General features: G+C 37.4%; 1 protein-coding gene across 3 annotated transcripts in view; it reads left to right on the top strand.

Annotated features, from left to right (window-relative positions):
* Positions 1-26,499, top strand: part of NLN (neurolysin) — a 40,954-nt gene extending 14,455 nt beyond the window's left edge. For all 3 annotated transcript variants that reach the window (XM_072416347.1, XM_072416348.1, XM_072416350.1), the window contains exons 5-13: positions 1,185-1,287; positions 2,694-2,854; positions 3,681-3,816; positions 5,244-5,610; positions 8,263-8,464; positions 18,331-18,517; positions 20,073-20,201; positions 21,402-21,538; positions 23,923-26,499. In XM_072416347.1, coding sequence (XP_072272448.1) covers positions 1,185-1,287; positions 2,694-2,854; positions 3,681-3,816; positions 5,244-5,610; positions 8,263-8,464; positions 18,331-18,517; positions 20,073-20,201; positions 21,402-21,538; positions 23,923-24,054 — 1,554 coding nt within the window. In that variant the 3' untranslated portion in view covers positions 24,055-26,499. The remainder of the gene's footprint in view (positions 1-1,184; positions 1,288-2,693; positions 2,855-3,680; positions 3,817-5,243; positions 5,611-8,262; positions 8,465-18,330; positions 18,518-20,072; positions 20,202-21,401; positions 21,539-23,922) is intronic.
* The last annotated feature ends 440 nt before the right edge of the window (positions 26,500-26,939 follow it).

Genomic DNA, 26,939 nt, shown 5'->3' with positions numbered 1-26,939 from the left:
CTTTTTTCCCCATCATAATATTTTACCTACCTTTAAATTAATGTCATCGATGTTATAAAAAAAACACCATTCCTCCTATTTCACAGTACATTTGTTTTGGTATTTGCAATTATGCATGGTTAGGTCATATACAGAGGGAGAGCTGTAAATGTCAGGAACAAAAAAAATATATTTTCTTACAGATCACTTCATCTGTGATGCAAAATCTTCCTAGTTTGTTTTGTAGATTATCTCTTGCTCTCCCTACATCATTCTCCCCACTAGGGGGAGCTTTTTTTTGCACACTTGCGGTCAACACAGGGTCAATGAGAAAGTGAAAGAAGTAAGTTTAACCATTTCAGTCCCTTTTTTTTAATGAGTCTGTTTCTAGTAATAAAAATGATGTGGCAAATAAATTTAAAAAGAAAGAAAATTTTGACGTTAGTTCACCTTTGACTGATTTTTGTGTCACACTAAATGTGGTATTAACGATCACTACAAACGTCACAATGACAACAGGGTTTTCCAGATTACTATGCATGGGAGCTCCTGTGTTCAGTAATTATTAGTAGTGAACATAAGTACACAAGATACACAAATGTATTTATGTACGTACGTAATGTATGTATAAGCTGTTACTATGAGCGGAACACCAGAGGATCGGAGGAATTTAAAGGAAACTTGCTGCCAATGCTGGTCTGCTGAAAATATTAATCACCTGGCTATCATTGTCATTAATACTACCTTAGACAATGGACCTGATTTAATAAAGCTCCCAAAGTTTAGAGAAGATACACTTTCATCCATGAAGTTGGGTGATCCAGCAAACCTGGAACGGATCTGTTCCAGGATTGAAAACATTTGCTAACAAATAGCAAATGACTTCTGGGAAATACATTCCAGATTTGCTGGATATCAAGCTTTACTGATGAAAGTGTATCATCTCAAGCCTTGGAGAGCTCTAATCAAATAAATCTAATCTAATAAATCAGGACCACTGATCCCAGAACAATCATTCAGATCAGAGGAATCTGAAGGGAAGGGCAGCTGATCTGTATAAAATCTTTAATAGCCAATATTTTGCAAGTTTTAAAAATCCACATTATTGTGGTAATTTGTGACCTTCTACATAGCTTACTTGTGTCATCTGTTTGGTTTTTTATTGTGAAAATATGTTGATATTGTGTTTTTCTGTTCTCATTCAGGAAATAAAAACCATGAAAAAAATGATCAGTCAGCTGAGTATTGATTTCAATAAAAATCTTAATGAGGACAACACTTTTCTAGTGTTTACGAAAGCAGAACTGGGTAAGAGTTTTTACAGATCTCACATCAGCTGTGTTGTGTCACATTTGTTCAGATTTGATTTATGTTTAAATAGAGAGTATGCAGGCACTGTATTGTGACCCAACTCTGCAGTAACCACCCAAAAACAGCCGGCTGGTTACTGAAAAGTGCCGGGTGGTGTGCCCAGCTAAAAGGGGCTGGGGAGAACACTGATGATCAAGGATATTCAGATATTTAGAATTAAGTTCTATGTTACTGTTGTGTCTGTATGCTTGCAGTAACATTTACAATACCTATACAACACTCTTTTTCAAAAGCTCCAAGAAACGGTATGCTTGCACATAAAACAGTTATGCTTTTTCCAAACTTGAGTAAGTGTATGTTCAGATTAGCAGTATTTGCAAGTAATTTCATGCCGTTTTGCCACTTAAAATTGTTTGCAAAAAAGTTAACATTGGACCAAATGTTTTTTTAACTTGACAGGTGGTAGGAAAGAGCAGCATTGCCACATTGTTTGCCAGATGCTACATAGAGCATCCGGGGACAGCTTGCCGCCCCTGCTGCCTCCATAGACTTGAATTGAAACTTTGTCACTACTTATGCAGATTTTTTTCAAGGTAAAAAAAGCACCACTTTGCTAGGTTTTTGCAGCCACTTGCAAGCGCCTAGGCAGGGATTAGCAAATACCTTAAAAAGTGGTTACTGCCTCGTATTGCGTCCGTGTGTGTCTAGCAAGTGGCTGTAGGCACTTGGGAGTGGTAAATGCTGCAGTAAAATCTTTCTAGCCTGAACATACGGTACCTTAAAAATATTTTTGTCAAGTATCTATATCTGATTTTTTATATCTAGAAAAAAGTAAACCTTTTTTTTTTCCTGTACCCTTATAGTTTTTTAGTCCATAAAAAAACTTTATTCTTCACTGTTGCTATGACTGTCTGTGCTATTCAGAGGTCCACAATATCTGTTTAGAACATGCAATTTTTGCTCTTCTGTAGTCACAGGTGGTGTTTGTGTGTCTATGCTGCATCCATGTCTAATAAAACCTCCATATCTTTGTTCTATGTGTGGTGGAGGCACTTACAGTATGTGTATTACAGCCTGCTGTTCTATAGATCCTTTACTATCTCTCTGGGTAGACTTTTCCTTACCTCTGTCATCTCACCTAAATACAATCACCTGAGGTCCAGCAGCTTCCAGAAAAGCCTGATTTGAACTTTTGAATTACATGTGGAAATCCTGTGTAGTCACATAATATTGGTAATTGTGGTTGCTGAATTGAAAGTAGCTTTTGAAAGGATTCATAAGTAAGATAAGAAGTATTTTCTATTTGTCATTTTAACAGACAATATCAATGGCAGGAAAGATTTAAAATGTCTTGATGTGTACTGATTTGTTGTAATAGCTTTACCCCATTTTGTATTTGACAGAGGGTCTTCCTGATGACTTCATTGACGGCTTAGAAAAGACAGAAAACCAGAGCTATAAAGTAACTCTCCAATATCCTCACTATTTCCCTATCCTTAAAAAGTGCTCTGTGCCTGAAACTCGGATGAAGCTGGAGGCTGCCTTCAATAGTAGATGTATGGAGGTATGTACAATACTTTGCAAATCACATGGAGTTTGTTTGGTGTAGGGCTGCTCCACTTAGACACCTACAGCATTATCAAGAAGTTCTACGTGGGTTTAAAGAGAAAAATGGTTTTGTTTATTTTTGTTGCACACTTTGTTAGGCTGATTTGTTTGGCTGTAAACCATTATATGTTGTCAAATGCTTCTCAGCAACGAATTCCCTATTTTCAACAGTCACAAGTTACAGGAATATGTCCTTGTATTAGTGCATACTGTCAATTCAGCAACTATATGCAACTTGTTATTTTAGCAATGCAAATTGTAGTGATGATGCACAAAGAAAAATCATCCATAACAGTCAGTCGGGTGTCCATTTAATGGTGTAGAGGTCAGAGAAAATTAACTGAAACACACTAAATTAGTCCAGGGAAGGATATATCCCCATCCTATCTTTAGAGTTCTGTGGGATCTGTATGAAATGTCATTTAAAAACCAAAAAGGAGTAGCTAGTGGTGGACTTTCCTATTTCAAAGCCCAGAATGCTGAGACCACAGTATTAATAAACTGCTCATAAAATTGGTTTATTATTAGCATTGAAAATTTTATGTAATGAGAAAGTAACGCATAGTTTATAAAAGTAAGCATTTAAAATTTTGAATTCTAATATAGTAAAAACATTTAAATTATTCTGTATGATGTGCTATACATTGACCATATAGAGTAGATATTAGATCAGTAACTGCCTCAGTTATTACATCTATCTAAATTAATAAATTGGAATTTTCCAGCATTTGCCATTCACTTTCCTGTGTCATTAACGCCTTTTATGTTTCCTTTTCTTTCAGGAGAATACTAAAATTCTAGAGCAGCTAATTACCCTGCGGGCTAAACTGGCAGAGCTGCTGGGATACCAAACACATGCTGACTTTGTCCTTGAACTAAACACAGCAAAGAACACAAGGAAAGTCTCTGCTTTTCTAGGTTAGCTGTCTTGTTATTACTCATTGGACCATTAAAACTAAACTGAGTAAACGGAGTAAAGTGACCTAAAAGGTCACAAAGAAATACTAAATATTAAATACAGTGAGAATAGTATAAGGAAATTTCATACAAAACAGAATATGAAATTGATGTATATGTGTCTACAGCCATCTATTTCCTTATTCTTTTCTAAAACTTGAAGATGGATCTTTAGTTAGTAAAACTTTTTAAAACATGTAGTTGTGTCGTTAGCATTGTGACCCTGCAACACTGAGGACACTGCATGAAGTTTTTAGGTCTTGTTTTTGCCATTAGTCCTTTCCCCTGTTCTGATTGTCTCCCAAAATCCAAAAGGTACTAGTAAGTGAATTAACTATATATATATATATATATATATATATAAAGATTGTTTTAAATCCTAGTAAATTACGGCTTATTTTTTTACTTTCGATATATTCACTGATCTAATTGTGAAAAGTGATTGAATCTAAAATCAATCATAAGTGAAATTATTATTATTAAATAGTATTTATATAGCGCAAACACAGCGCTGTACATTAAATAGGGGTTGCAAATGAGACAGATACAGACAGTGATACAGGAGGAGGAGAAGACCCTGCCCCGAAGAGCTTACAATCTAGGAGGGGGAAAAACCTATGTCCAATTGTCCTATCAGTCACTTGTGGGCAGATTGGATGTGCTGGTAATATCAATTGAAATTACGCAAGTTGTTTTGTGTGTATAAACATTCAAGCAGTTCTTATTGAACCTCACACCTGTACTGTGATTCACCCCATCCCTACCGCGGAATATTTATTGTACATGTGTGTACATGTTTTTGTACTTTCAACAAAGAATGATTGCAGATTAGAAAGTGATTCAAACTGATAAGCACACACAGTTGGTAGCAGGTCTGCCTTTGTGTATTTGGCCCAAGGAATATAAGAGTAACATCTCTTGAGAGTAAGATCTCAAGCAATTTTTTCAAATGTAAGAGTAAGTTCTTTTTTGGACTTCCTGGAAACATGAGTACTGATTAATTTTTGGTCATGGCACCATGTCTAGTGCTAAAAAATCTGCACAGTGTAGGTTTTATCTCTTCCTTGCTGAACTAAAATATGCTTTTATTGCTGCTTCTGTTAGGGTTTACTTGGATTATGTTTTACAAGAACAGAAAGTAGGTGGGGGGCATCAGTATTCAATAGTAATTCTGACTGAGGTTCTAACCCACTCACAGTTTTCCAAACTAGAAAACATTTTGTCTGGAATTAAATTTTACTTTTAGAATTACTTTATATGTAATAGGATAAAAAATATTTTTATATATTTTTATATTGGATATATATCCAATGATTTTGTTTATCACCTTACAATTTATTTGAAAGGGCTGTTGCTTAAATCTGGTGACCTGTTTGTGTGTCTCACAGATGATCTGAAGACAAAGGTAAAGCCTCTAGGAGAGGAAGAGAAGCAATTGATTCTGCAGATGAAATGTGACGAGTGTTCAGAGAGAGGTTTGGAGTTTGATGGTAGAATTAATGCCTGGGACCTGAACTACTACCTCACACGTGTGGTGGAGACAAAGTACTCTGTGGATCAGGACAAATTACGGGAATATTTCCCCATGGAGACAGTTACAGAAAGCCTTTTACAGATTTACCAGGAGCTTCTTGGACTCCGATTTGAGCGCGTGGAAAATGCACACGTCTGGCATGAAAGTGTGACTCTGTACTCGGTTTATGATGCTGCAACAGGAGATATTCTCGGACAGTTTTACTTGGACCTTTATCCTAGGTAAATATCATTAAAATATCACTAGTGTTACAGAATGAATTTCACAAGTGTTAAGCTACGTACACACTTCCAATAATTATCGTTGGTAAACGAACGACGAACGATCCTGCACGATATCTGCGAACGATCGTAAAGCACCGATCCTGTACATGCAGATAACGACACGATCGTTCGCAGATATTGTACACACAATAGGTGCGATCGTTTGAACGATACAGGAAGTGACGTGCACCACAGGAACGTTCGTTCACCGCGCATGCTCAGACCATGGACGATCAATGAACGACGGTACACACGATAGATGGTAAACGATCGTCGTCCAATCCGATCCGCCGGTCGGGTCGTTCATTTCCAGCGACTATTCTCGTTCGTCGGCGTCGTTGGTTACTTTTTTTACGAACGATTTTTGCCCAATCGATCGTTCGTTCGTCGTTCATTTCCAACGATAAAAATTGGAAGTGTGTACGCAGCTTAAGAAAAATCAAATCAAATCACAATAAATTGCCTGTAAGCCAACTTCTAGAATATGAGGTCCAGTTTTGGATAATATGGTGTAAACAGTCTTGTAGAGGGTTCAAAAGTGGGCAACTAAATTAGACAGATCAAAAATCTAATTTAAAAGGGAAAATTAAGAAAACTTATATGTTCAGCTTAAAAAGGGCAAATAGGTTACAATTATTAAAAACATATGTCCTGCAGCATTTAATTATAAATGTGTCTGTTATTATTTCCTCCTGCAAAGTTTTGTAAATGCATGTTAAGCATGCCGGTGAAGTCCCTATAATGCAGCGTCATGGAATGATTGAGCAACAATTCTGCACTGCTCTTAAATTTGGAGTCGCAACTCTCATGTAGGCTGTGCCTGCTTGTACTACAGTGGGAAGAACATTGCTGCAGAGGGTATGGCTAACAGTATTTTCATTTCCTACTCACAAGCCCATAGCTTTTCTGTAAACACCTGGCTACACCTAGTCCTGCCATTGTTGTTAAAATCCTCACACACGCTCTCTCCAGTGTCCGGGAGATGGAGCGTGTGAGACAACAAAGAAGCAATATTTGGTCCATTTAGTGGAGGTAAAGGAAGTTTCTGTTTACTCTGGAAGGTTTGTGCATCACATAAGTTTAGGATTTGGTACTTGTGTAGACTGCCATATAGACTGATTTTTTTGTATTTTACTGCTTTTTAATTGAATTGTTTAAATAATGAATATGTATCCAGACCTAGTATAATGATTCATCTAAAAACATTTTATCCCGGGAATTGTAGAAAAATCAAGAGTACATCACAGTTGTGTGAGGCAAAAAAAAGGATTTTTAGAATAAACTCAGCCATTTCCAAAACTGTGAAAACATCTTTCAAGCACAATTATTTTTTAGTTTTGAGCCTCCAAATGATGAAAAATCAATCCCTGACACTTGATAAAGCATTTCCAATTGATTACATTGCGTTGGTGCTTCAGCTAGGAAACACTTGTGGTTGAAAGATATTTGCAAGTAAGAAGTAATTTGTAATTTGTAAATGCCACTCTGTCTTCCATTGCTGGCTCTTCAGGCCTCACTTTGCATTTTTCCAACTTTGGAGTCTTTGACTTCTTGATTGACCAGGCCAGAATCGGGTAACATTGTGTAAATGTGTAGAAATGACCTTTTCCTTTATCAAAGTAACATCTTTGCAATAATCGTCTCCTGTACACGGAGCTGCACATGATTAGTTTAGGCTATGTTTATGCACGTCAGATGAATCTCATCCGATTATCGTTTAAGGGCTAGTATCATATTGGAGTCTGGCGTGTGTACAGTGCTCGTCCGACGACGCTAATGAATCTGTCCCTGCAGATCAATGAACAACGAACAACTGCAAAACAAGTGAACGGAAGAGAGTGCAGTGGGGTGCCGCTCACTCGTTCTCTCCGTCCCCTCTCTATATAGCAGAAAGGTGCTGTATGTACAGTGCTTGTTCATGCATCTTTCAGTCTTTTGTCGTTGGAAAAGATCGTGAAAGATCCTTTCCAGCCACAAATGTCTAACGTGTGTACACAGCCTTAGTGTACAGACAAACCAAAGCTGCTGACAGGCAGGTAGGAGCATTTATGGGAGAAGAGAAACTGTCTTGCCTGTCATGAAAACCTGCTTGTCTGCACTTTGTTTATTGACCTAAAGTTAGGATTTACCAAAAATACAAAAACTTAATAGCTATGTTTTATATTTCTCAGTTCTGTGTTCACACAAAAACTAAGGTGTGCAGTAAACCACTGAAACCTGTTACATATTAGTGTGCATATAGCAAACTATTGCATTTTCAGGCTTTTGCTGATTTTTGCTCACTTTACAAGTAATATGATGAACCTCTCCATCTCAAATGCATGAATGTAAAATAGAAGCTGCATTTAAAAATTTGTTACAGACCCCTAACATGCTAATTGTCAGTTTAAAGTTTGGAATACTTATATTTTAGAGTAGGCAAGTCAGATTTTCCCTGTGTGCGCAGTTCTAATCAGGGTAAATATTTCATTGTAAACAGAGAAAACTATGTCCATTATTATTGCCTAAATGTGTACGATATAAGTCAATGATGCATACAGTATTGTTACACCTGGTGTGTTCAATATCCTCCTCCCTATCATGAGCCTAACAGTATTTATCTTCTCTTAGAGAAGGAAAGTATGGTCATGCTGCGTGTTTTAGTCTGCAGCCAGGCTGCCTCCTACCAGATGGAAGTAAGATGATGTCTGCAGCAGCCATGGTGGCAAACTTCACCAAGCCCGCACCCACCCGGCCTTCCCTCTTACGTCATGATGAAGTCAAGACTTATTTCCATGAGTTTGGACACGTTATGCACCAAATATGCTCTCAGGTTAGTGCCTACCTTATTATTTTTTACCTTTTTTTTTTTTTTTTTACTTTTAAACATGCTCTTAGTTGGGCACCATGCTCTTAGTTGGGATCTTCTCCCAACTGTAATGGTTAGGTCAAATTGGCATTAATTTATTCCTAACAGCCAAGCATCCCACTGCAATGTTTTACTTTTACACTATAGTTCAATTTCAAATGAAAGCAGCACTACTGCAGAACTGGCATCTCTAAAGTCTTCCATTGTGACTCTCCAGATTAGATCATGCAAGTAATAGACATTATACAGTAGAAAGAAGAATCTCCCTTACATTAGTGGACAGCTTCCTTTATTTAAGGTTATACAAGGTTATGTTTAATTCGTTGTTTGTTGGGCGAGTATTCAGATATACAACTATAAAGCTGTTCAGAGAGGGCACAAGTTCACTTTGGTCAACAAAACTGACATAGTAATAGGTGTATGGCATTCACGTTTTCAAAAGTTCAGGATTCAAGGTTTCAGATAACAATAATCAATAGATTCCATGAAATTCATGTTACATCATCTGAAAGCAATTATCTTTTTATCTATTCATTACTGCAGTTTAGGATTGTTTTACCACTATTTTGGAGTCTAATAGTTTAATCTTCCACTGTACACTCAGAATTCTGAAATGTAGGTTACATTACATGACACTGTAATGTCTATGACTATGCTATCCCTAATGAGAACGGTTTGTCATTGAGCAGATCTCTGGGGATAACCAGGAACGAATTCAGATGCACACACTAAGGCATGCTGACAGATACAAAATTTATCTCTAGTAAATAAAAGTCTGAGAGAAATATGTAATCTATTACTTTTAGCTGAAGACCTAAGAATGTTAAGGCATTCCCTAAAAAAGTACCTTGGGTATTCCTCATATGTCTTGCTTTTTTTCCTTTATTGTGGCTGTGCTGTCGTTTTTGTTGAGCTCCCTGCAACTTCTTTATAAAAACAAAACTTAACACAGAACTAAACTCTGAAAATGATAAATTGTAACCAGGCAAGTCCTTTATTGCAGGGGAACAGGTAATGTCCTTTTTGCAATAAAATCAAATTTTATCAAATTTTGATCATAATTTTTTAAATGCACTCACCTGTTCCTGTTCTGCTGCCATCTTCTTTCTTCTTCTATTCCTTTCAGTCGTTGCATGCTCCTGAGAGTTAATTCAGTCCTAGCAGCCCCAGGGGTTGCATCCTGAGTACATGCCAGTCTCCTATGCTGAGCTGCGCATTTGCAGCTCAGTTTTGTGTTTTTTTTTTTTTTTTTTTTTTAGAGAAGACAATGATCAGGCAGGTAAGTATGTCTTATTGCAGAACAATAGGTTTGCCAATTGTCATTTTATTTTAAGGTAAGTATGTTCACCAGGATTACATCTACCAGGAGCACTGTGTGTCAGCAAGTTCTTAGTGCAGCAGCCTTGTTTTGCTGGGTAAGAAATCACTCTAACAATGCAACTTCCAGATAAGTTGGAGTGCTAGTCTTGCATGCAGGCCGTCATGTTTGCATAAAGTAAGTAATTAAAATGTGAGTTAAGCATCTGTGTGTTTTTAAACCCATGACAGTGAGCCCTTCCTTTTGAGAACTAAGGGAGAACCAAATGTTGTAACTATACTGGCCGAGGCAGTAACCCTGATTTATTAAAGCTCTCCAAGGCTAGAGAGGATACACTTTCATCGAAGCTGGGTAATTCAGCAAACCTGGAATGGATTTACTAAAAGTAATTTGCTTTTTGTTAGCAAATGCTTTCACTCCTAGACCAGATCCATTCTAGGTTTGCTGGATGACCCAGCTTCACTGAAAATGTATTCTCTCCAGCCTTGGAGAGCTTCAATACATCAGGGCCAGTGTTTTAGTGCCTGGCTGAATGCAAAAACATGGTTATTATCTTTGACCTAGACCTAGTGGGAACATTTTTTTCTCTGTCAATCTGTGGTTCTCCTTTAATGACGCACAGGTCATTTGACAAGCAAGTGCGGTAGTTTTTGCATCTTACACAAGATCTAAAAATAAAAGTTACTGATTTTCCTGTTTGTTGGTTCACTAGGAGGTGCTGTGTGATAAGCTATATGCTAGACACGGTTCAGAATCGTCGCTCTGTGCAATTGATTTGAAAGAATCTTCACTGTAGCACAGTGAGAACAGATGTATATGAATAAAAGAATCAAAGTCCATCTATTGTATGACGCTGTTCATTTTTTTGTTTTTTGCTTTTACTTGCTGTTTTTTTTTTTTTTTGCTTTGTAGCTTTTTTCCATGCTTTATTTTGCACAAGCTACTTTCTTTCCACAGCTTTTTTGGAATAAAAAGAGAACCTTTAGGTTTGTTAAATATTTACAATCACAACACTTTTTTTTTCATGACTGTTTTCCAAATAAAATAACAATATAAGAGTGCGAGCTTGTGGTAACTTTAAACCCTGTAGTTGTAAAAGTACTAGTACACAAACTATTTCCTAAATTAACAAAACAACTTACATGAAAACATAGGCTTTTTGAAATAACAGAAAAAGATATTTATCTTATAGATACTTTGATAAAAATTTTCAGTTTTGTAGAAATACCTCCAGCTTTCTGTTACCAAGTTTGCACAGGGTGCATAACCTTAGGGCTCTCAGTAACTCAAGAATAAAGTATATGATAGAAAAAAGAAGGAATAAAGGCAGGCTATAGCAGGCAATAGTAGTATAAAGTCAAAATTAGTTTAATTTTTTACCATTTCCACCTGAAACCAACAAGGATCTACTATACTATCACCCTAGCTAGACATATAGATCCGGTGCTAATTGCATTAAAACGGAACCCGTGTTTTACATTTTTCACAGGGGATTGTGGTCATATAAACTGGTCACATAAACAGAAAAATGCTGGTCTCAGGACCCAATGCGTTTCGCCCATTGGCTTCCTCAGGGGATTTTTGAGACCAAGGCTGTCCGTTATAAACATAAAAAAAAAAAAAACTCAGTATATTGTAGATCCAGGGTAATGTAAAAAACCTGGTGGATCTACAATATACTGAGCGTTCTTTTATGTTTATATCTGACAGCCTTGGTCTCAAAAAGGTGATAGCATAGTGGATCTTTGTTGGTTTCAGGTGTAAATGTAAATAAACAAACACATTTTGACTTTTTACTAATATTGCCTGCTAAAGCCTACCTTTTTTTCTCCTTTTTTTTTATCATATCTTAGATACATTCAGGCTAGGCATATACAAGCTTCATATATAAGTCAAGTATACCCCTCCTGAAGATCCCCACTAGCTTCAAGAAAAAAGTGGTTTGGCAATTATTAAAATTGCATGAGTTCTTCTCTTTAATAAACAGGAAATCTGTAATTTGGTTGCAGTTCTTTCTCCAGAAACTGTTTAAGCTAGGTGGGAAGAAGCTGTAGCCAGGTGGTCAAAAAAAGGATGGGGAAACACATGACAAATTTAGCGTGCTCAGTTGTTGATGCCATAGGAATCTAGTAACCTCCATAAGTCTGTCAAATTTCTAATGTCCACCCTCTTAGTATTTCCCATTTTCCATTATTTTTGTATTATGTCTAAACTGTTCAGTGCCTTGGTATTGTGATCCAACTTTCCAATAACCACCCAAAAACAGCTTGATGGTTGCTGAAAAGTGCCAGGACGTGCACCCAGCTAAAAGGGGTTTGGGAGAACACTGCTTTGCAGGATTTTTACTTAATTCCGATTTGCAAAGCTTTCACTGGAGCAACTGTTACCATTGAATGATTTCTTCTCCATTCCTGTTCTGGTGACAACTCAAAACATTTTTTCACAGCAATAAAGTTTATCCAAAATAAAAAAAAATCTTGACTTTAGATAATGCTGTTTATCGTTTTGCTCTAGATCATGTAAAACCATAAAACAGCTCTCCATATGAGAGAAGTGTAACACAAATGAAAGCCTCAGTGGCACTCCGCACTTTGTCATCATGTGACACCGGCTGAGTTAAATATGATTTATGCCGCTCAGCTGAGGAATTATGGATGAGCTATAAAAGCATGTCCGTGTATTTTAGAAGAAATGGATATCTTCTATGCTTCATGTCTTCTTACAACTGGTAAAGTGGTCATGGAAATATTCAATTTAATTCCCCTGGATTATTTTAGATTGAACCTCTAAAATTAGCTTTAAAACGTGGACGCCAGCGATTACATAGTATATGGAAAAAAGCTGATTACGGAAGTGTGACAAAGGCGGAACGCACAGACGGATTGAATCCTCCATGCTTTATTTAACTTGAGCTTCTGTCTGTTTTCTGTGTAAACAGCAAATCTCCCATTATCCTCCTTGAATAATGGTGATCTGAATCCTACGCCACCACTTTTAGTCTGTGAATTAATTTCCTCGCATGCCATATCTATCTTAAGGTCTTCAGCGCAGTCATTACATGGAAATAATTGTTTGAAGTGGAATTAGAAATCGTCCAGCACAAATGCTTTTGTGAGTCAGGTTTCCAGGCTTGTGTATTAATGGAGTATTTTATGCCCTTTGATAGAAAGAGGTATGCTGCTTGCGAAATGTATAGCCAGAAAATGGCAAAAAAACAGAGAGGTTAGCTTCTTACGCAGGTATAGGGTTGGGTTTGAGATTCTTCTAGTCCCTATTTTTATGTTGTACAGGTAGTCTCAGGATTACATATGAGATAGGAACTGTAGATTTGTTCTTAATTTGAATTTGTATGTAAGTCGGAACATGTACATTATTTTAATAAATGCAATTAGGACAGATGTTTGTCTCAACATGTTATTAGGCAGCATGGTGTCAGTTACTGTAAAAAATCCTCACTGTGAGTTAATAAAAACAAAACAAAACAAAAAAAAACTTTACGGAGCCTTAACAATCATTAACTTCTGGAGCAAGCTGTGCTTTTATATGCAAAAAGAAACAACTGCAGAGTTTGTCTTGGTCATTACAAGAGGCTGCAGAAAGAGCTCAGTCCTTAAAATCACCCACAATCTCAGCCATGTTTATCAAAAATTCTTCTGCAAGTCATGCAAACCACCCCCCATCCAGCCTCAGTCCTGCACACAAGCAAGCAGGGAACCCTGTTTGTATCTAGCAGTCATCCGTATGTCGTATGTCCTTAACCCGGGTACTACCTGTTTTGGGAATAAGGCTTTTTTTAATTATTGTATGTATTACTCATTATTTACCTCTGAATGATATCGTTGGAGCTTGTATATACAATTTCTGGCCACTTTATTAGGTATACCTGTTCCACGTCTTGTTAACACAAACATCAGCCAATCACATGGCATGCTTTTAGGCATGTAGACATGTAGTCACAGTGCTGTCACCTGCTGCTGAAACTAAGCATCAGAATGGTAAAGTTATTTTAGTGATTTTGAACTTGACCTAGTCTAGGTATTTCAGAAACTGCTGATCTTCTAGGATTTTCATGCATAACCATCAAAATGGTCCAAAAAAGGGAAAATATCCAGTGCACGGCACTTCTATGGGCAATAATGCTTCGTTAATGCCAGAGATCATAGGAGACTGGCCAAAGCTGATAGAAAGGGAATAGTAACTCAAGTAACCACTTACTACGACTGAGGTATGCTGAAGAGCATCTCTGAATGCACAACATCCAATCTTGAAGCTGATGGGCTTAAGCAGCAGGAGACCACACTTGGTGCCACTTCACAGTCACAGACCAGAACAGACTGGTCACAAATCATTTGTCAGGTTTATTTGCACACAGGTCCCTGGGTTACGTACAAGATATGGACTGTAGCTTTGTTCTTAAGTTGAATTTGTATGTAAGTCAAAACATGTACATTATTTTATTAAATGCAATTAAGACACATGTTTTTTTCAACATATTAGGCAGCACCGTGTCAGTTACTGTATGAAATCCTCACTGAAAGTTAATCACAAAGAAAGCAAAAAAAAAAAAGCAAAATTATGGAGCCTAGACATTTCTGGAGCAAGCTGTGCTTTGATATGCAAAGAAACATCTGCAGAGTTTGTCTTGGTCATTAAAGAGTTACAAGATGTTGCAGAACAGCAAAATTCTTCTGCAAGTCATGCAAACTGCCCTCTCCCCCCCTATCAAGCCTCCATCCTGCACACAAACAAGCAGGGAAGCCCCATTCATATCTAGGAGTCGCCTGTATGTCAGATGTCCTTAACTCGGGGACTACCTGTACTTGTTTTTGAACTGTGAAATGTAAATATTGAAGCCAAATGCAATGTTCATAAATAGGCACGTGAAGGCAGCCTACATATTTTATTATGAAACAATTATCTTTTTAGGTGTTTATAAACCCAAAATTTGTCATTTAATAGGGATGGCATTATATCTTACTATATACAGTGTTTGTTGTAATTTGTTGAATTTGTTGCAAAATCTCTTAGTTGGAAATTCTTCCAGTAATAGCATTTCTTGTTCCAGGTTGGCAGTGCTAGGCCACTGCTTTCCAGTTAGCAGCAGTATTGTCAGTCTGTCCTGCGAGCTGTTTTTTTGTTCACTGTCTATCTGATAAGTCTGACTGGCAGCCCAACAACCCCCTGAAGGAGCACACAAATCAGACTGACAACACCAGTACAAACTGCAAGACAGCATCTTAGCACAGTCATTCTGCTGAAATACTGAAAAATAAATTTTACATTTGATTTGATATTTTTGGAAAGGAGATTATGATAGTGTTCAAATGGTATCTGTATATGTAAACGTTTTTATATCCATTTCTGTGTAGAGTTTGTAAAATATGCTTGTAGGGTAGTGCAGTGTTTGTGCCCTGATGTTCTTCCTACCTTACTGCAACCATACAGGGTCTGTCCAATTGACATCAGAAGACATTCTCTAGCCCATTGGTTGCCAACCTGTTTGGACCACGGACCACTAAAATTACCAGCCCTGGAGCGCACATGCAGGGGGAGCCGGGTGTCACTCAAAGGGGAAGGAACTTCCCCCATAGTGACGTCAAGATGCCAGAACCAGCCCACTCTCCTATCGCAGATCTGAGCCTGCAATAAGAGAGTGGGCGCCCATTTCCCTGAGCCTGTAATCCGTACGGGGGACATGGTCTGCAGCTTCGGCCGGGGCTCCCCCCAAGCGGGGGTCCTTATTCTGACCCCGCTCTGGGGCGCACCGAACAGAGCCGTGGATCACCGTTGGCGACCGCTGCTCTAGCCTCTAATGTCGTATAACTCACAATAATTACTATCAAATACAACATCACTACTGTTACTGTAGCCAGAGAAAATGTACTCTTTTCTTTAAGACATATCAGAAAGAACATTAACAGAACAATGTCATGAAAAAGAAAAGGGTTCTGCTATTACATATCTCTTCTCAGCTCGCTGCCTGTCTACCTGACAAATTACCTTTATGGCATCTGTAATTTATGTGTTTTGCTCGCCATGTGTGGAATTATGGATTTCTGATTTACTAAAAAGTATAAAAGCTGCAGATAACTAGTTAGCCATGTAGTCAAGAGCAGAAACCTGTATATATCTTTTGATAGATTTGATTTAAATACAGGCCCATTTTTTTATACTTGTACACCAATTCTTCTATTGTAGCTAAATGAAAAGGGGAAATGGAGTCATCCAATCACAAGCAGGTATTGGCTCTTTCTCACCTGTTAGAGAATGGTGGTAACCAATGGAGTGATTACAACTTTAATGGCATTAAAACATTTTTACTATTGCTGTGCTTTAGTGATTCGCTTCAATACAATAAACTCATTTCCCCACCTACTAAATTGTAAGCTCTTCGGGGCAGGGTCCGCTCCTCCTGTATCACTGTCTGTATTAGTCTGTCATTTGCAACCCCTATTTAATGTACAGTGCTGCGTAACAAATTGCAAATAACAAACTGAGATGCAGCAGTGTGCAATTCACATTTTATTTCACAGTTAGCTCACCCAAATGTAATACAAAAGTAACCTAAATGCATTCTGTACATTCCCACTACTGGGCCTTCACATTTATCTTTACACTTGATGAATAATATAGTACAATGATAAATGTAAGCCTTAGATACCCTTTAAATGTTGCTTGCTGCAGAAGCAGTAGCAGAAGATGACCTCATTCTTCTTCACTGTCCTGACACAGGGTATACTAATAAACTGACATTCTACATCCAGGACTCAGTTGTGACTCTTCAGCAGAGTCAATTAAGGTGTGGTGACTCATTTCTATATCTACAATCTTTGCCGTGTTTGTTCCTTTTCTTCATCAGTAAACAATAATAAACTCTTTTCTTCGCTGGGCCTGTAATTTACAGGTTTCTGTAAGCCAGGAGCACTGACTTGGAGGAGGAAGGCAGGAAGAGAATAGAAAGTTCCAGGGTTCGATATGTGCAGGAATGGGAATCTGCCTAATATGTAAATTATGAATGTAAAATCCCTCAATGGTAAGGGGCAGGAAGCATTAGTAAACATTACATAAATATTAGAAATAAATAACTTTATGTTGGTCTATATTGACTAAATCATCTCTGGATTGCAGCAGTCTGCACAAATTTAATTAGCAACGGTGAAATGCATTGCTGTCTTTTGATGTAAGCTTAGTACTGAAAAGGGATATAACTGCCTTGATAATTAACAGCACTCATGCGAATGTCTATAATAACTACAACCGTGCAATCATAGATGAGAGAATGCTTTTGGTTGAGGCTGATGGGCACACAACTACTGCAGCTTTGTTACAATTTGTACACAATTAGGTGTATTTCTTAAATGCACACTGTGCAAGTACCTGGATTTTACCTGCTGTCACCCTCTTGCAAAAGCAGTACATGTGCAGCCAAGAAACATGCTGATAGGAAGAGAAAGCAAACCAAGTGATAAGCTGTGCCACTTTTCCTTTTAATGTCTGGTTACAGGCTGAGGTAGGTCCAGGACAACCTGGACTCTCAATCTTCTCTGGTGCTGGGCTAGTGATTAAGTTTGCATCATTCTCTGCATCGTGCTACGACAGTGCAGGGGGCTGTATACTTACAGAAAGATAGTAGAATGTTGATAGGCATGTTTTAACCCAGAAGAGGACCACTGCTGAAGCCAGTTTGTGCAGCAGAGTGCCAGGGAGAGGGTAAGTATTGCAGTGAGAGTTTCAGTATTCATATATAGGGGTTCATGATGTAAAGTCTGGGGATTATCTCAGACCACAGCCAGCATGCTTTCCACCAAAAGGGTGTATCAGACACAAGACTTTATTGGGATAACTAAAGAAACCAGCTTCATTTCAGCAACCCAGGAGGGAATATAAACAAAACAGAAAATGGCTTACTTAAGCCTAGTTGGGTAATTGTCTATAGTCCATCAAAATGTCCCCACGATAAGGATGAGTCCAATACAAGTTTCTTGTGAGGGTCCAATCCCCAGCCTGTAGTTCCCACAGTCCATAAATCAAACGAACTCAAATCAGCATCAACAGCTTCCCATGTAACAGCAACACCACTTCTTAGCTTGATTCCCCACCAAGCTTGTTTGCAGACTACTTCCTGCAATTCTACTCCTTCTTCCCTCTTGCACACCTGGACGTTTATGGGATTCCCGCCTTCCTGCTAGGCAGGTGCAACTCCCGGTGTGTGACTCCTTTCCCAACACACCAGTTTAAAGGGACCAGCATCCATGTATATGGGAAATGTACCTTCCATCCAAGATCCCCCCCTGCAATCCTGTACAATGATTAAAAGAAAAAGTAAGCATAAAGTTATGCCTAAGATTGTAAGATCTATTCGGAAGAGTCCTCATCTTTTGTCATTGTTTTTACCTGTTTATTATTGCAGGATTGTCTATCAACCCCTATTTATTGTACAGCACTGAATAATATTAGCACTTTATAGTTCATTAATAATATTATCACTTTAATTATGTTTTTAAATTTGCAGACAAAATTTGCGCGATTTAGTGGGACAAACGTGGAAACAGATTTTGTGGAAGTGCCATCCCAAATGCTGGAGAATTGGGTGTGGGAGAGAGAGGCTTTGCAGAGAATGTCCAAACATTACGTAGATGGCAGCCCCGTTCCTGATGACCTGCTGGACAAATTAATAGAGTCCAGACTGGCTAATACAGGTAAATACTCAAACATCTTGTGATTGGGGGTTTGGATACACTTTTATTTTAAATGTAAGATTACCACTGCAAAAAGTGTAAAAAATGTAAACTCCATTCTTTAGCATAAGAGTTAAAATAAATTGTAATATAATAATAATTAAGAACTGGCTTTCACTGATCCTGTTGCTATAAGTGGTTACCTGGCAATAGTTATTGATAATTATGATATTGTATTTTGTGTTTCTTGTAATGTTTGATTTCTGTGTGTACATGATTCTTATTTCTGTAATGAGTTATTATTATTCTTATCCAGTGTTATACAGTTACTTTATTACACCAGTAACCAGTTTTATCAGTCATGTTTACACACAGCTCAGCCCCAGCCAAACATTAATTTGTGTTGGGTAGGCTTGGAAAGAATAAATACCTCTTCCAAGTCCTTCTTGTCCATTGACAGGATTTGACCTCAAATTCTGTTCTGACAGCCTGTGACAGCAGGACACAAAATGAAAAGACAGTAGTAATAAACTGACAGCAGCTCTGACCTCTGCACATTTTATTATAAAACTTTGATTTGTGTCCAACAAAGATATTTCCTATTACTTTCTGGCAAGACAGAAAGTTTCTATAATATGTAATAACAGACTATAAATAAAAAATCCTGACACAGGTATTATCCATAAATAAAAACATTTTGGATGGATTTGGATTTTGAATTCATTTTTCAGTCCCTTTGACAAAGAGGAGTACAGCTTCAATTCAAAATATTTGTAGAAATCACAGCAACGCTGTATGGATGGTCATACAATTACTAGCAAGTAATTAAGGTGCATTAGGCTGACATTCATAATGAAGCGCAACTCATATGCCCACTGGTATTGTGTGATACAATAACTGGTGGTAATGGACAAAATTTATTATTACGTAAACTAGCCTAACATTGTTGACAAGGATGTTTACATGCTTCTTTAAAAAAATCTGAAACATTCTAAAGACATTGGGCCAGATTTTTTAGGCCAGACTTGTTCTAGTGCATTTTAGCGTACTGATAGCTGTGTCCCTGTGAAGCCCTTTGCATCCTAGGTTCAGGCTGCACACGGGTCCTCAAATCCTCTCCAAGTCAAGATTTCCAGGTGTATTAACTAGCAGCAAGATGATTTCTTTTCCTTTAGGCATTTTTTAGGCAAGGTGAGGTAAATTTAAGAACAGATTTTCTGTGCCTTTGGATTCCTGGTGTCCAACCTGAAGCCGCATGCAACCCCCAGACCTTTGTAGGTGGTATTTTGTGTTTTGAGTCTTTGAACAAGCTTCAATTAGTTAAATTAGTTCTAAATTGGTCTAAATATTTTACACATTCTTTTGTATTGTCCATCCATCTACTAAGTTTTTTTTTCATTCTCCTTTTCATAATTTTGTCAAATCAGGGGACACCATTAAGGACCATATAGCAAGCTATTTGGCATGCTTTGGACACAATTTTTGTGCTGTAATGATGTAATGAAAAATAAGGCAGTCAAGTTAATGTGCTATCTTACATTTAAACTTCTAAACATTACATATGTACAATCTTCAGGTCTCCTGACTCTTCGTCAGATTGTTCTCAGTAAACTTGACCAATCTCTGCACACAAAGCCATCTGCTGACACGGCCAGTGAATATGCCAAGTTCTCGGAGGAGATTCTAGGGATCTCTGCTACACCAGGTAAGGTGTAATTGTTTCTTGTGTCTTTGCAGGGCCTTGTTCTCATAAGACTACTTGTAATAAATGTACTTAGAATGCAAACTGCTAGGTGTAATTGTGTGACAATTTAACACAGCATAAAGTATTATTAAAACTATACGATAATTTCTCAAGAATGAATGAAAGAAAGATGCAGATAACTAGCCAGAGTCCCGATTGCTCTGTATTGCTCATGCACAGGTAAGTGCCCACTGGGGCTCACAGAAAATTGGAAGCTGTATAATATGCTCTGTACAATGGATGGCAGTATCTTGAGTAGAGAACAATCTTCTGTGAGTCTAGTTCACAAATGGACTTTACAGAAACCACATTTGCGGAATGCATAATTGAAGTTTCATCCCAAATAATAAAAATAAATGACTCCATTAGCTAACTTGCAGTTTCCATTTGTTTAAATGTAAGCTTAATGAATTTTTGAATATCTACCTCCCGACTTTGCATGTAGTGATTTTCTGGACTGCTCTGAACTGTGTCACCTAATGCAAAGTATGTACTAACATATTGGTATAAATGTAGTTATCGAGTGGTTGTTCATCTAAACCTAAATCTGATTTTTAAATAAGGTAATAATAATATTAATGAGAAAGCAAATAGAATAAATCATGTTTTAGTGAAAGTGAAGTTTTCCTTCAAATGTGAATAACTGTCAATGTGCAGATATTTCGGTGCTTGTCAAAAACCAAATTCATCTCTTGGTAAAATTCATTTTTCAGTAGCTAAGAAATTTAGGGCTTTGAACTTGTGTTGATGGGGCTAATGGAGCTTGCTTCTGACATCAGTTTAAGAAATTGCATTGACAGTTGACCTGCTTCTGGCTTGCATTTGATATTTTTCAAGCTGCTTTTTCGAAAAGGAAAACATTACTGATACAAATAAAAGCCAGTAGACCCATACTCAGCACTATCCCTAATGACTGGAAGGGGTGACTGGACTAGGTTCCACAGGGACAGATTAGCACAGCTGCTTCAACAATGCTGTCATCTAAGGCACTTTTTTAGCCAGATCAGGTTCACATTAATGCAACGTATTTGCAGACATTGAAATACTGATCACTTTTTAGGATGCAAGATGGTGCATAAATCAGTGGCATGGTACCATTATAGTGCATAGTGCTTTGGTGAAGATGGTCTGCTTGTCCTAAATATTTCTTTGTGATTAAAGGTACAAACATGCCAGCCACCTTTGGGCACCTGGCTGGGGGATATGATGGACAGTATTACGGCTACCTGTGGAGTGAAGTCTTCTCAATGGATATCTTCTATAGTTGTTTCAAACAGAAAGGAATAATGAATCCAGAGGTAAGTTTCATTATTTTTTATATATATATTAAGGCTTTGAATGAAAAAAGAACGCTTAATAGATGGTAAAATCTAAGACATTTGTCATCTACCTTTGTGTCTTGGGGACTGCAATGGATGGGAATGGGGCATGATTTGAATTATAAGAATACACATACGTTAGGTTTTCCAGGAGAAAAACACGATGGAACAATTTTTAAATATGGACCAGTCAGTAGTAAGTAAACTCCATTGTAACCAATCTTCTAGTATACTGTAAATATATCAATTCAGTATTCTCCCCAGATATCTAGTAATAGTCTATAGCTAACGGAACATCAGGTGCCAAAGCCTTTGGTGTCCAAAATTGGACTATATTCAGAAGAAAAATAAAAAGAGATAGGCTTCTAAAAAGGCATGATAGTATATCATAGATCGCGAGACAAAGAACGGGCTGAGGGCTAGGGACGAGACCCCGTTCTTTGTCTCACGATCTATACGCAGTAATTTTTTAAGTAGTAGTAACTTAAACGTAGTAACGTTTAAGTCTGTAAAACCTACTATTAACCTATATAGTGTGAATAGAGTGCCTTATCATGCCAATTTGTAACATAACCTTATCATTGTTTTAAAGTTTTTTGTATTCGAAGTATAATTAAATAATACTGTTTTTACACATAATTACTGTAAACCTATGGTGCCTTTTTAGAAGCCTATCTGTATTCCTTTTTCTTCTCCCCAGATATATTTTTATGCTGGGTGGGAAGAAGCTGTAGGCGGGTGGCAGCCCCTGTATTGTGACCCAACTCTTCACTAACCACCCCAAAACAGACAATTGATCACAGAAAATTGCAGGGTGGTGCATCCGGCTAAAAGTGGCTGGGGAGAACACTGCAATTGCAGTATACGGTTGTACTGGAGGTTGTAACTACTACCTAGTTGATTTTCATTTGTTCTTCAGCTAGATGTGTACACTTACCTTTGCAACATGTGAGAGATCTGGAGCAGGTGTGTGTGCCACAGGCTATAAATATTTGCTTGCAGCTCAGCCGTAAAGAGAAATGGTTAAAACATGTATGCTTGTTATACACTAGTCACAGTGTATACACACAATAATAAGAAAGTATATTAGAGAATAAGTGAAATGTAAATATTATATTAATCCATTTAATAATGTGATGGATTATTTATCAGGAATTCTCAATACTAGATGGGTGCGAAAGAAGGCAAGAACAGCAGGCAGTCAATAGGACTGTATTTAAGGGATGTGCTGCCCATGGCACTTCTGAATAACGATGCCCCTACTTGAGGAGAGCTGAGCCTGGGTCTGTTTAAGAGGAAGGTGGTGTTGGTCGCATATGCATTGCGCTGCAAGAAAAAAAAATGTGAGATGTGGCTTAGCTGTGCATTTTTAAAATAGGCCTGCTTTCATGAGGCTGAACATGACTTATCAGGAAGTCTTACCATTAAACCAAAAAAATAGCACCCTTAATGTGGTTATTTATAAGAAATATTTGGGCTGTCATTGCTGGAGTAGATGCCAAACTGTCATGCACCGTTTTTGGTTGCAATGAATTACAGACATGTCATTCTAAATTAAAATAAATATTTTTATCAGATTAAAAGATAAAGCTCCATTCAGGATCCAGATGTGGATAATATTGCTCATGATCATGTTTCATGACTACAGAGAGATTACCAGTATGGTTAGCTACTGGCCAGACCACTGTTTTATATTAGGCTGATTTGGAAGGTACAGTGCATGGACAAGCTGATGAAGTGTTGCTTTGAACACTGTAAAAGAGGACTCAGAGTTGCCCTTGGGGGATATAGATATATCATTAGAGGTCATGCCAATGTCATTACCAAGGAGCTCATCAGACCTGTCATAGGATTGGACTGGACCTACGCTGAGCCAGTTATTTTTGTAACCAATTTTCTGTAAGAAAATATATAAAATAAGAAGATAAGAAAAGGAAAATGTCAATTTTATTTTTTGTTCCTTTTAATTTACTAGCACTATAACGGCTGAAATTAAACATGTTAGATATTTATGGTATACATTAATATATTGTAATAGTTTAGTTATATTTATAAACCTCATTACATCATGCTATAGGTTATCAGACTGCATGCACTTTGCATGCCTGTTTTAGGGTACCAACATTGAAAAATATTACAGCATTGAATAGGTATAACAGTCTGGCAACAGCCTGCAGCAATTGTGGCCTTCATATTATTTTCATCATACATTCTCTTTAATGGTTACTTTACTGAGCTTTAGCCAGAGGAATATCCATTCATCTTTTTTCTCTTTCTTTGACCGCTCTCTGCCATGAGTAGCTGAGATTCTTTTTACACACCCTGCTCTGTGACCCAAATCCGTGACTTTTTTTTCCTTGTAGGTTGGAAAGAAATACAAAGACCTTATCCTGAAGCCTGGAGGATCAGTGGATGGCATGGATCTGCTGCGGGAATTTCTGGGTCGTGAGCCAAACCAAAAAGCCTTTCTCTTGAGTAAAGGATTGAAACCATAAAATATAGTTACCCTCTAATTGTATACATTTCAAGGGAAAAAAGTTATGTGACTTTTCTGAACAATAACTGCCTTGATAATGTGCCAAAATGTACTGACACTTCCTTTATACTATGCCAAAATGTGGCTTAAAACACAAAATGGAATCGTTTTACATATTTAATTTCATTTGTGTTGTTTTTGAAGCAGGAAATTGGGTATTTGTAACAAATAGGCTAGAAACAAGTATTCATTTTAACTTTACAGGAGAATTTTCACTGCCACTGCCTGTGCACTAAAATCCTCCATGCCTTCAGTGGTTTCTTGATTGAACTTTGTACATCTTGCTTCTGTTTGCCTATAAATGGCAAATTCAGATATTGGACCTGTTTTAAAAAATTTTTAAACATGATTTAAATATATATAGTGCATGTGTAATGACCAATTATGAACTTGTTTGGGTTATTTATTTCTATTTGTGTCTGGCCATGGTGTTATTTGGGTGGAACACATAAATGGCTGTCAGGCTAGCTATCATTCATTGGGAGTAAGGCTGTATAATAAACTGTGCATGGCTGGCACAGGAGCCTCTTTTACCTTGACATAGGAGCTCCCTGTAGTCTAAAACCTAGGATTAAATGCAATTTGGAAATGTAGGAGCTAAAAGGCTCTATCAAAGCCTTCAGCCTGAAAATATACAGACACAAATATGACTGCATTTGGTATGCTTAGTTTATTTATGAATGGTAAATTCTAAACATTTTTTAAACACAGAGCTGGTAGGGGGCTTAGCATGTTCAAAGATCATATAGTGAGAATATCTGTATAACACTTCTAGTAGAATTCAGAATTGATATTCTAACAAGCAAAGGAAAAAGGAACAATAATCTGTGCCAATATGACATAATATGTGTTCTCATTCTCAGTGGTGGAGTTCTGCTGAATTATTCAAAATGCCAACAAACATGAAAAAATACTTCCAATTAATAAAAAAAAAAAAAAATAAATACGCTCTTACAGAACATTCATTAATAAACAATGTATTTTCATAAAAAATGCTATCAAAATGAAAATGGATTTTTAATGGACATTTCCAGAACTAGCTGTGCAGTCATTATGGATCCATGACTTCAGGAGAATGCAGAGACAAACCTTGGGAGCTACGAGTCTCCAAACCTTTTACACTTTATTGTGCTCTAACTTCTGATCATTTTTATACTACCAATCCACAGATCAATGCCTACATCATCATGGCCAGGACATATTGTGTTTTAAAACAAAATCTGTGATTTTAGCTCCATATGCTGCCACTGAATTGCTCAAAATGTTGTTTAACACGTACACAATTGTGTTTTCTTGTTGAAGAAAATCTTTTCAACTAAAGTGTTTATATGTGTCTTATATGCTACTTTTTTGCATGTCATAATCATTTTTTTACATCCATGTCACAAATCACAATAAGCAATAGAAGGAAAAGGCACACAAAGTCTGCACCTTAAAAAACTTCAGCTCCCATATTTCTTTTCATGGGTTAAATTAAACCCCACTTTGCTGCATGTGCAAGGACTCTTTGAACTTTGGTGGTAAGAAATTTGTATGATTATTCCCCAGCAGCTGGTGCTTTACTGCTATTTTATACTCCCAGTTGTGGTAAGGCACTCATTGTCCAGTACTATGCAAGACTGCTGGTCCTACATTGTACCTGATGATGTTACATACCTGTGTCCAGCCAGACGGCTAAGTGAGCGGCTTTGAGGTTTCCGTCACATGGAGAGAAGCCTGTGCAAGCAAGAAATTAGTTTAGTATTTGTACTTGCTCCTTTCTTTGCTAGCCAAACAAACCCATGAAATGTAGAGGAAACCCTATGCGTAGGTAAGTTTAACCTAAAGTACTTTTTAGGAAGGGGTGTCTCTAGTTTGGGGGAAGTTTCAATACAGCTAGACAATGCCAAACAGTGGAAGCGAGGCAGATTTGTGTCACATTTGAGACACATTTGTCTTGTGTTTATAGGCTTCGGACTTGTGTAGATGGCATAAGTTTGATATTCTTCTGAGATCATTCAGAAATCATAGACAGGTTCATTTGAACTGGAGTTGACCTCATCCTGACCTGCATATTACCTGCCTAAAGTGACTTAAAAATGCCAAATTTATCTGAAGTGAACAAAGCCAATCAAAACAGGACCTAGGGCACCTTTATTCATAATTTCCATTCAGCTGTTAAAAAATAGAATCACAGCAAAATAAAACCTGACCCAGACCACTGTGTGTTCATTTAAAACACAAATCTGTCACATACCTGTGCAAATCTCATTTTTTGAGGTGGAGGGGGTTGCAAATACAACAGCCAACCGTCTCATTGCTTTTATAAATGTCCTTCTTTGTTTCTTCCACAGGATAAGTGATAATTTTCAGAGGTTGTATTATGTTACCTCATTAAAAACAGAAATTCCAGTCTTAAACTCAGCCAGTGTGTTTTAATTCTGAATATAATAAGTATGTGTTAGAGATTTTGCCAAATTTTTCTTCCTGTCCAACACCAGATTTTGTCTTACATAATGTCTCTGTGATTCCGGTATTTAATATGGGGAGGGATAGTCACGAAAACAGAAAGGTACAGACAGCAATAAAATCAGGTTTTAATAAGACTCCCCAGTGGGGACAAGGATGGCAAAAAGAATCTGGCAGAGTTTGTAATTCTTTCCTGTTTTATCCAGAAGAGAAAAAATGTTTTGGCTGGCTTCTTGGCTTTAGGGTTGTGGTGCATTGTGGAAGGTCAGTACATTTAGTTTGAATGGATTACCTATGTTTTACAATACAAACTTTGATGCACCATCACCATTTTTCAATTGCAATGATGAGTTTGTTGACGGATATTGTGCTTGTCCGTTGTGGTTTTAATGCAAA

Source organism: Pyxicephalus adspersus, chromosome 6 (assembly GCF_032062135.1).
Source record: "Pyxicephalus adspersus chromosome 6, UCB_Pads_2.0, whole genome shotgun sequence".
NCBI classification, from domain to species: Eukaryota; Metazoa; Chordata; class Amphibia; order Anura; family Pyxicephalidae; genus Pyxicephalus; species Pyxicephalus adspersus.
This window is presented reverse-complemented; position numbering and strand designations above follow the sequence as displayed.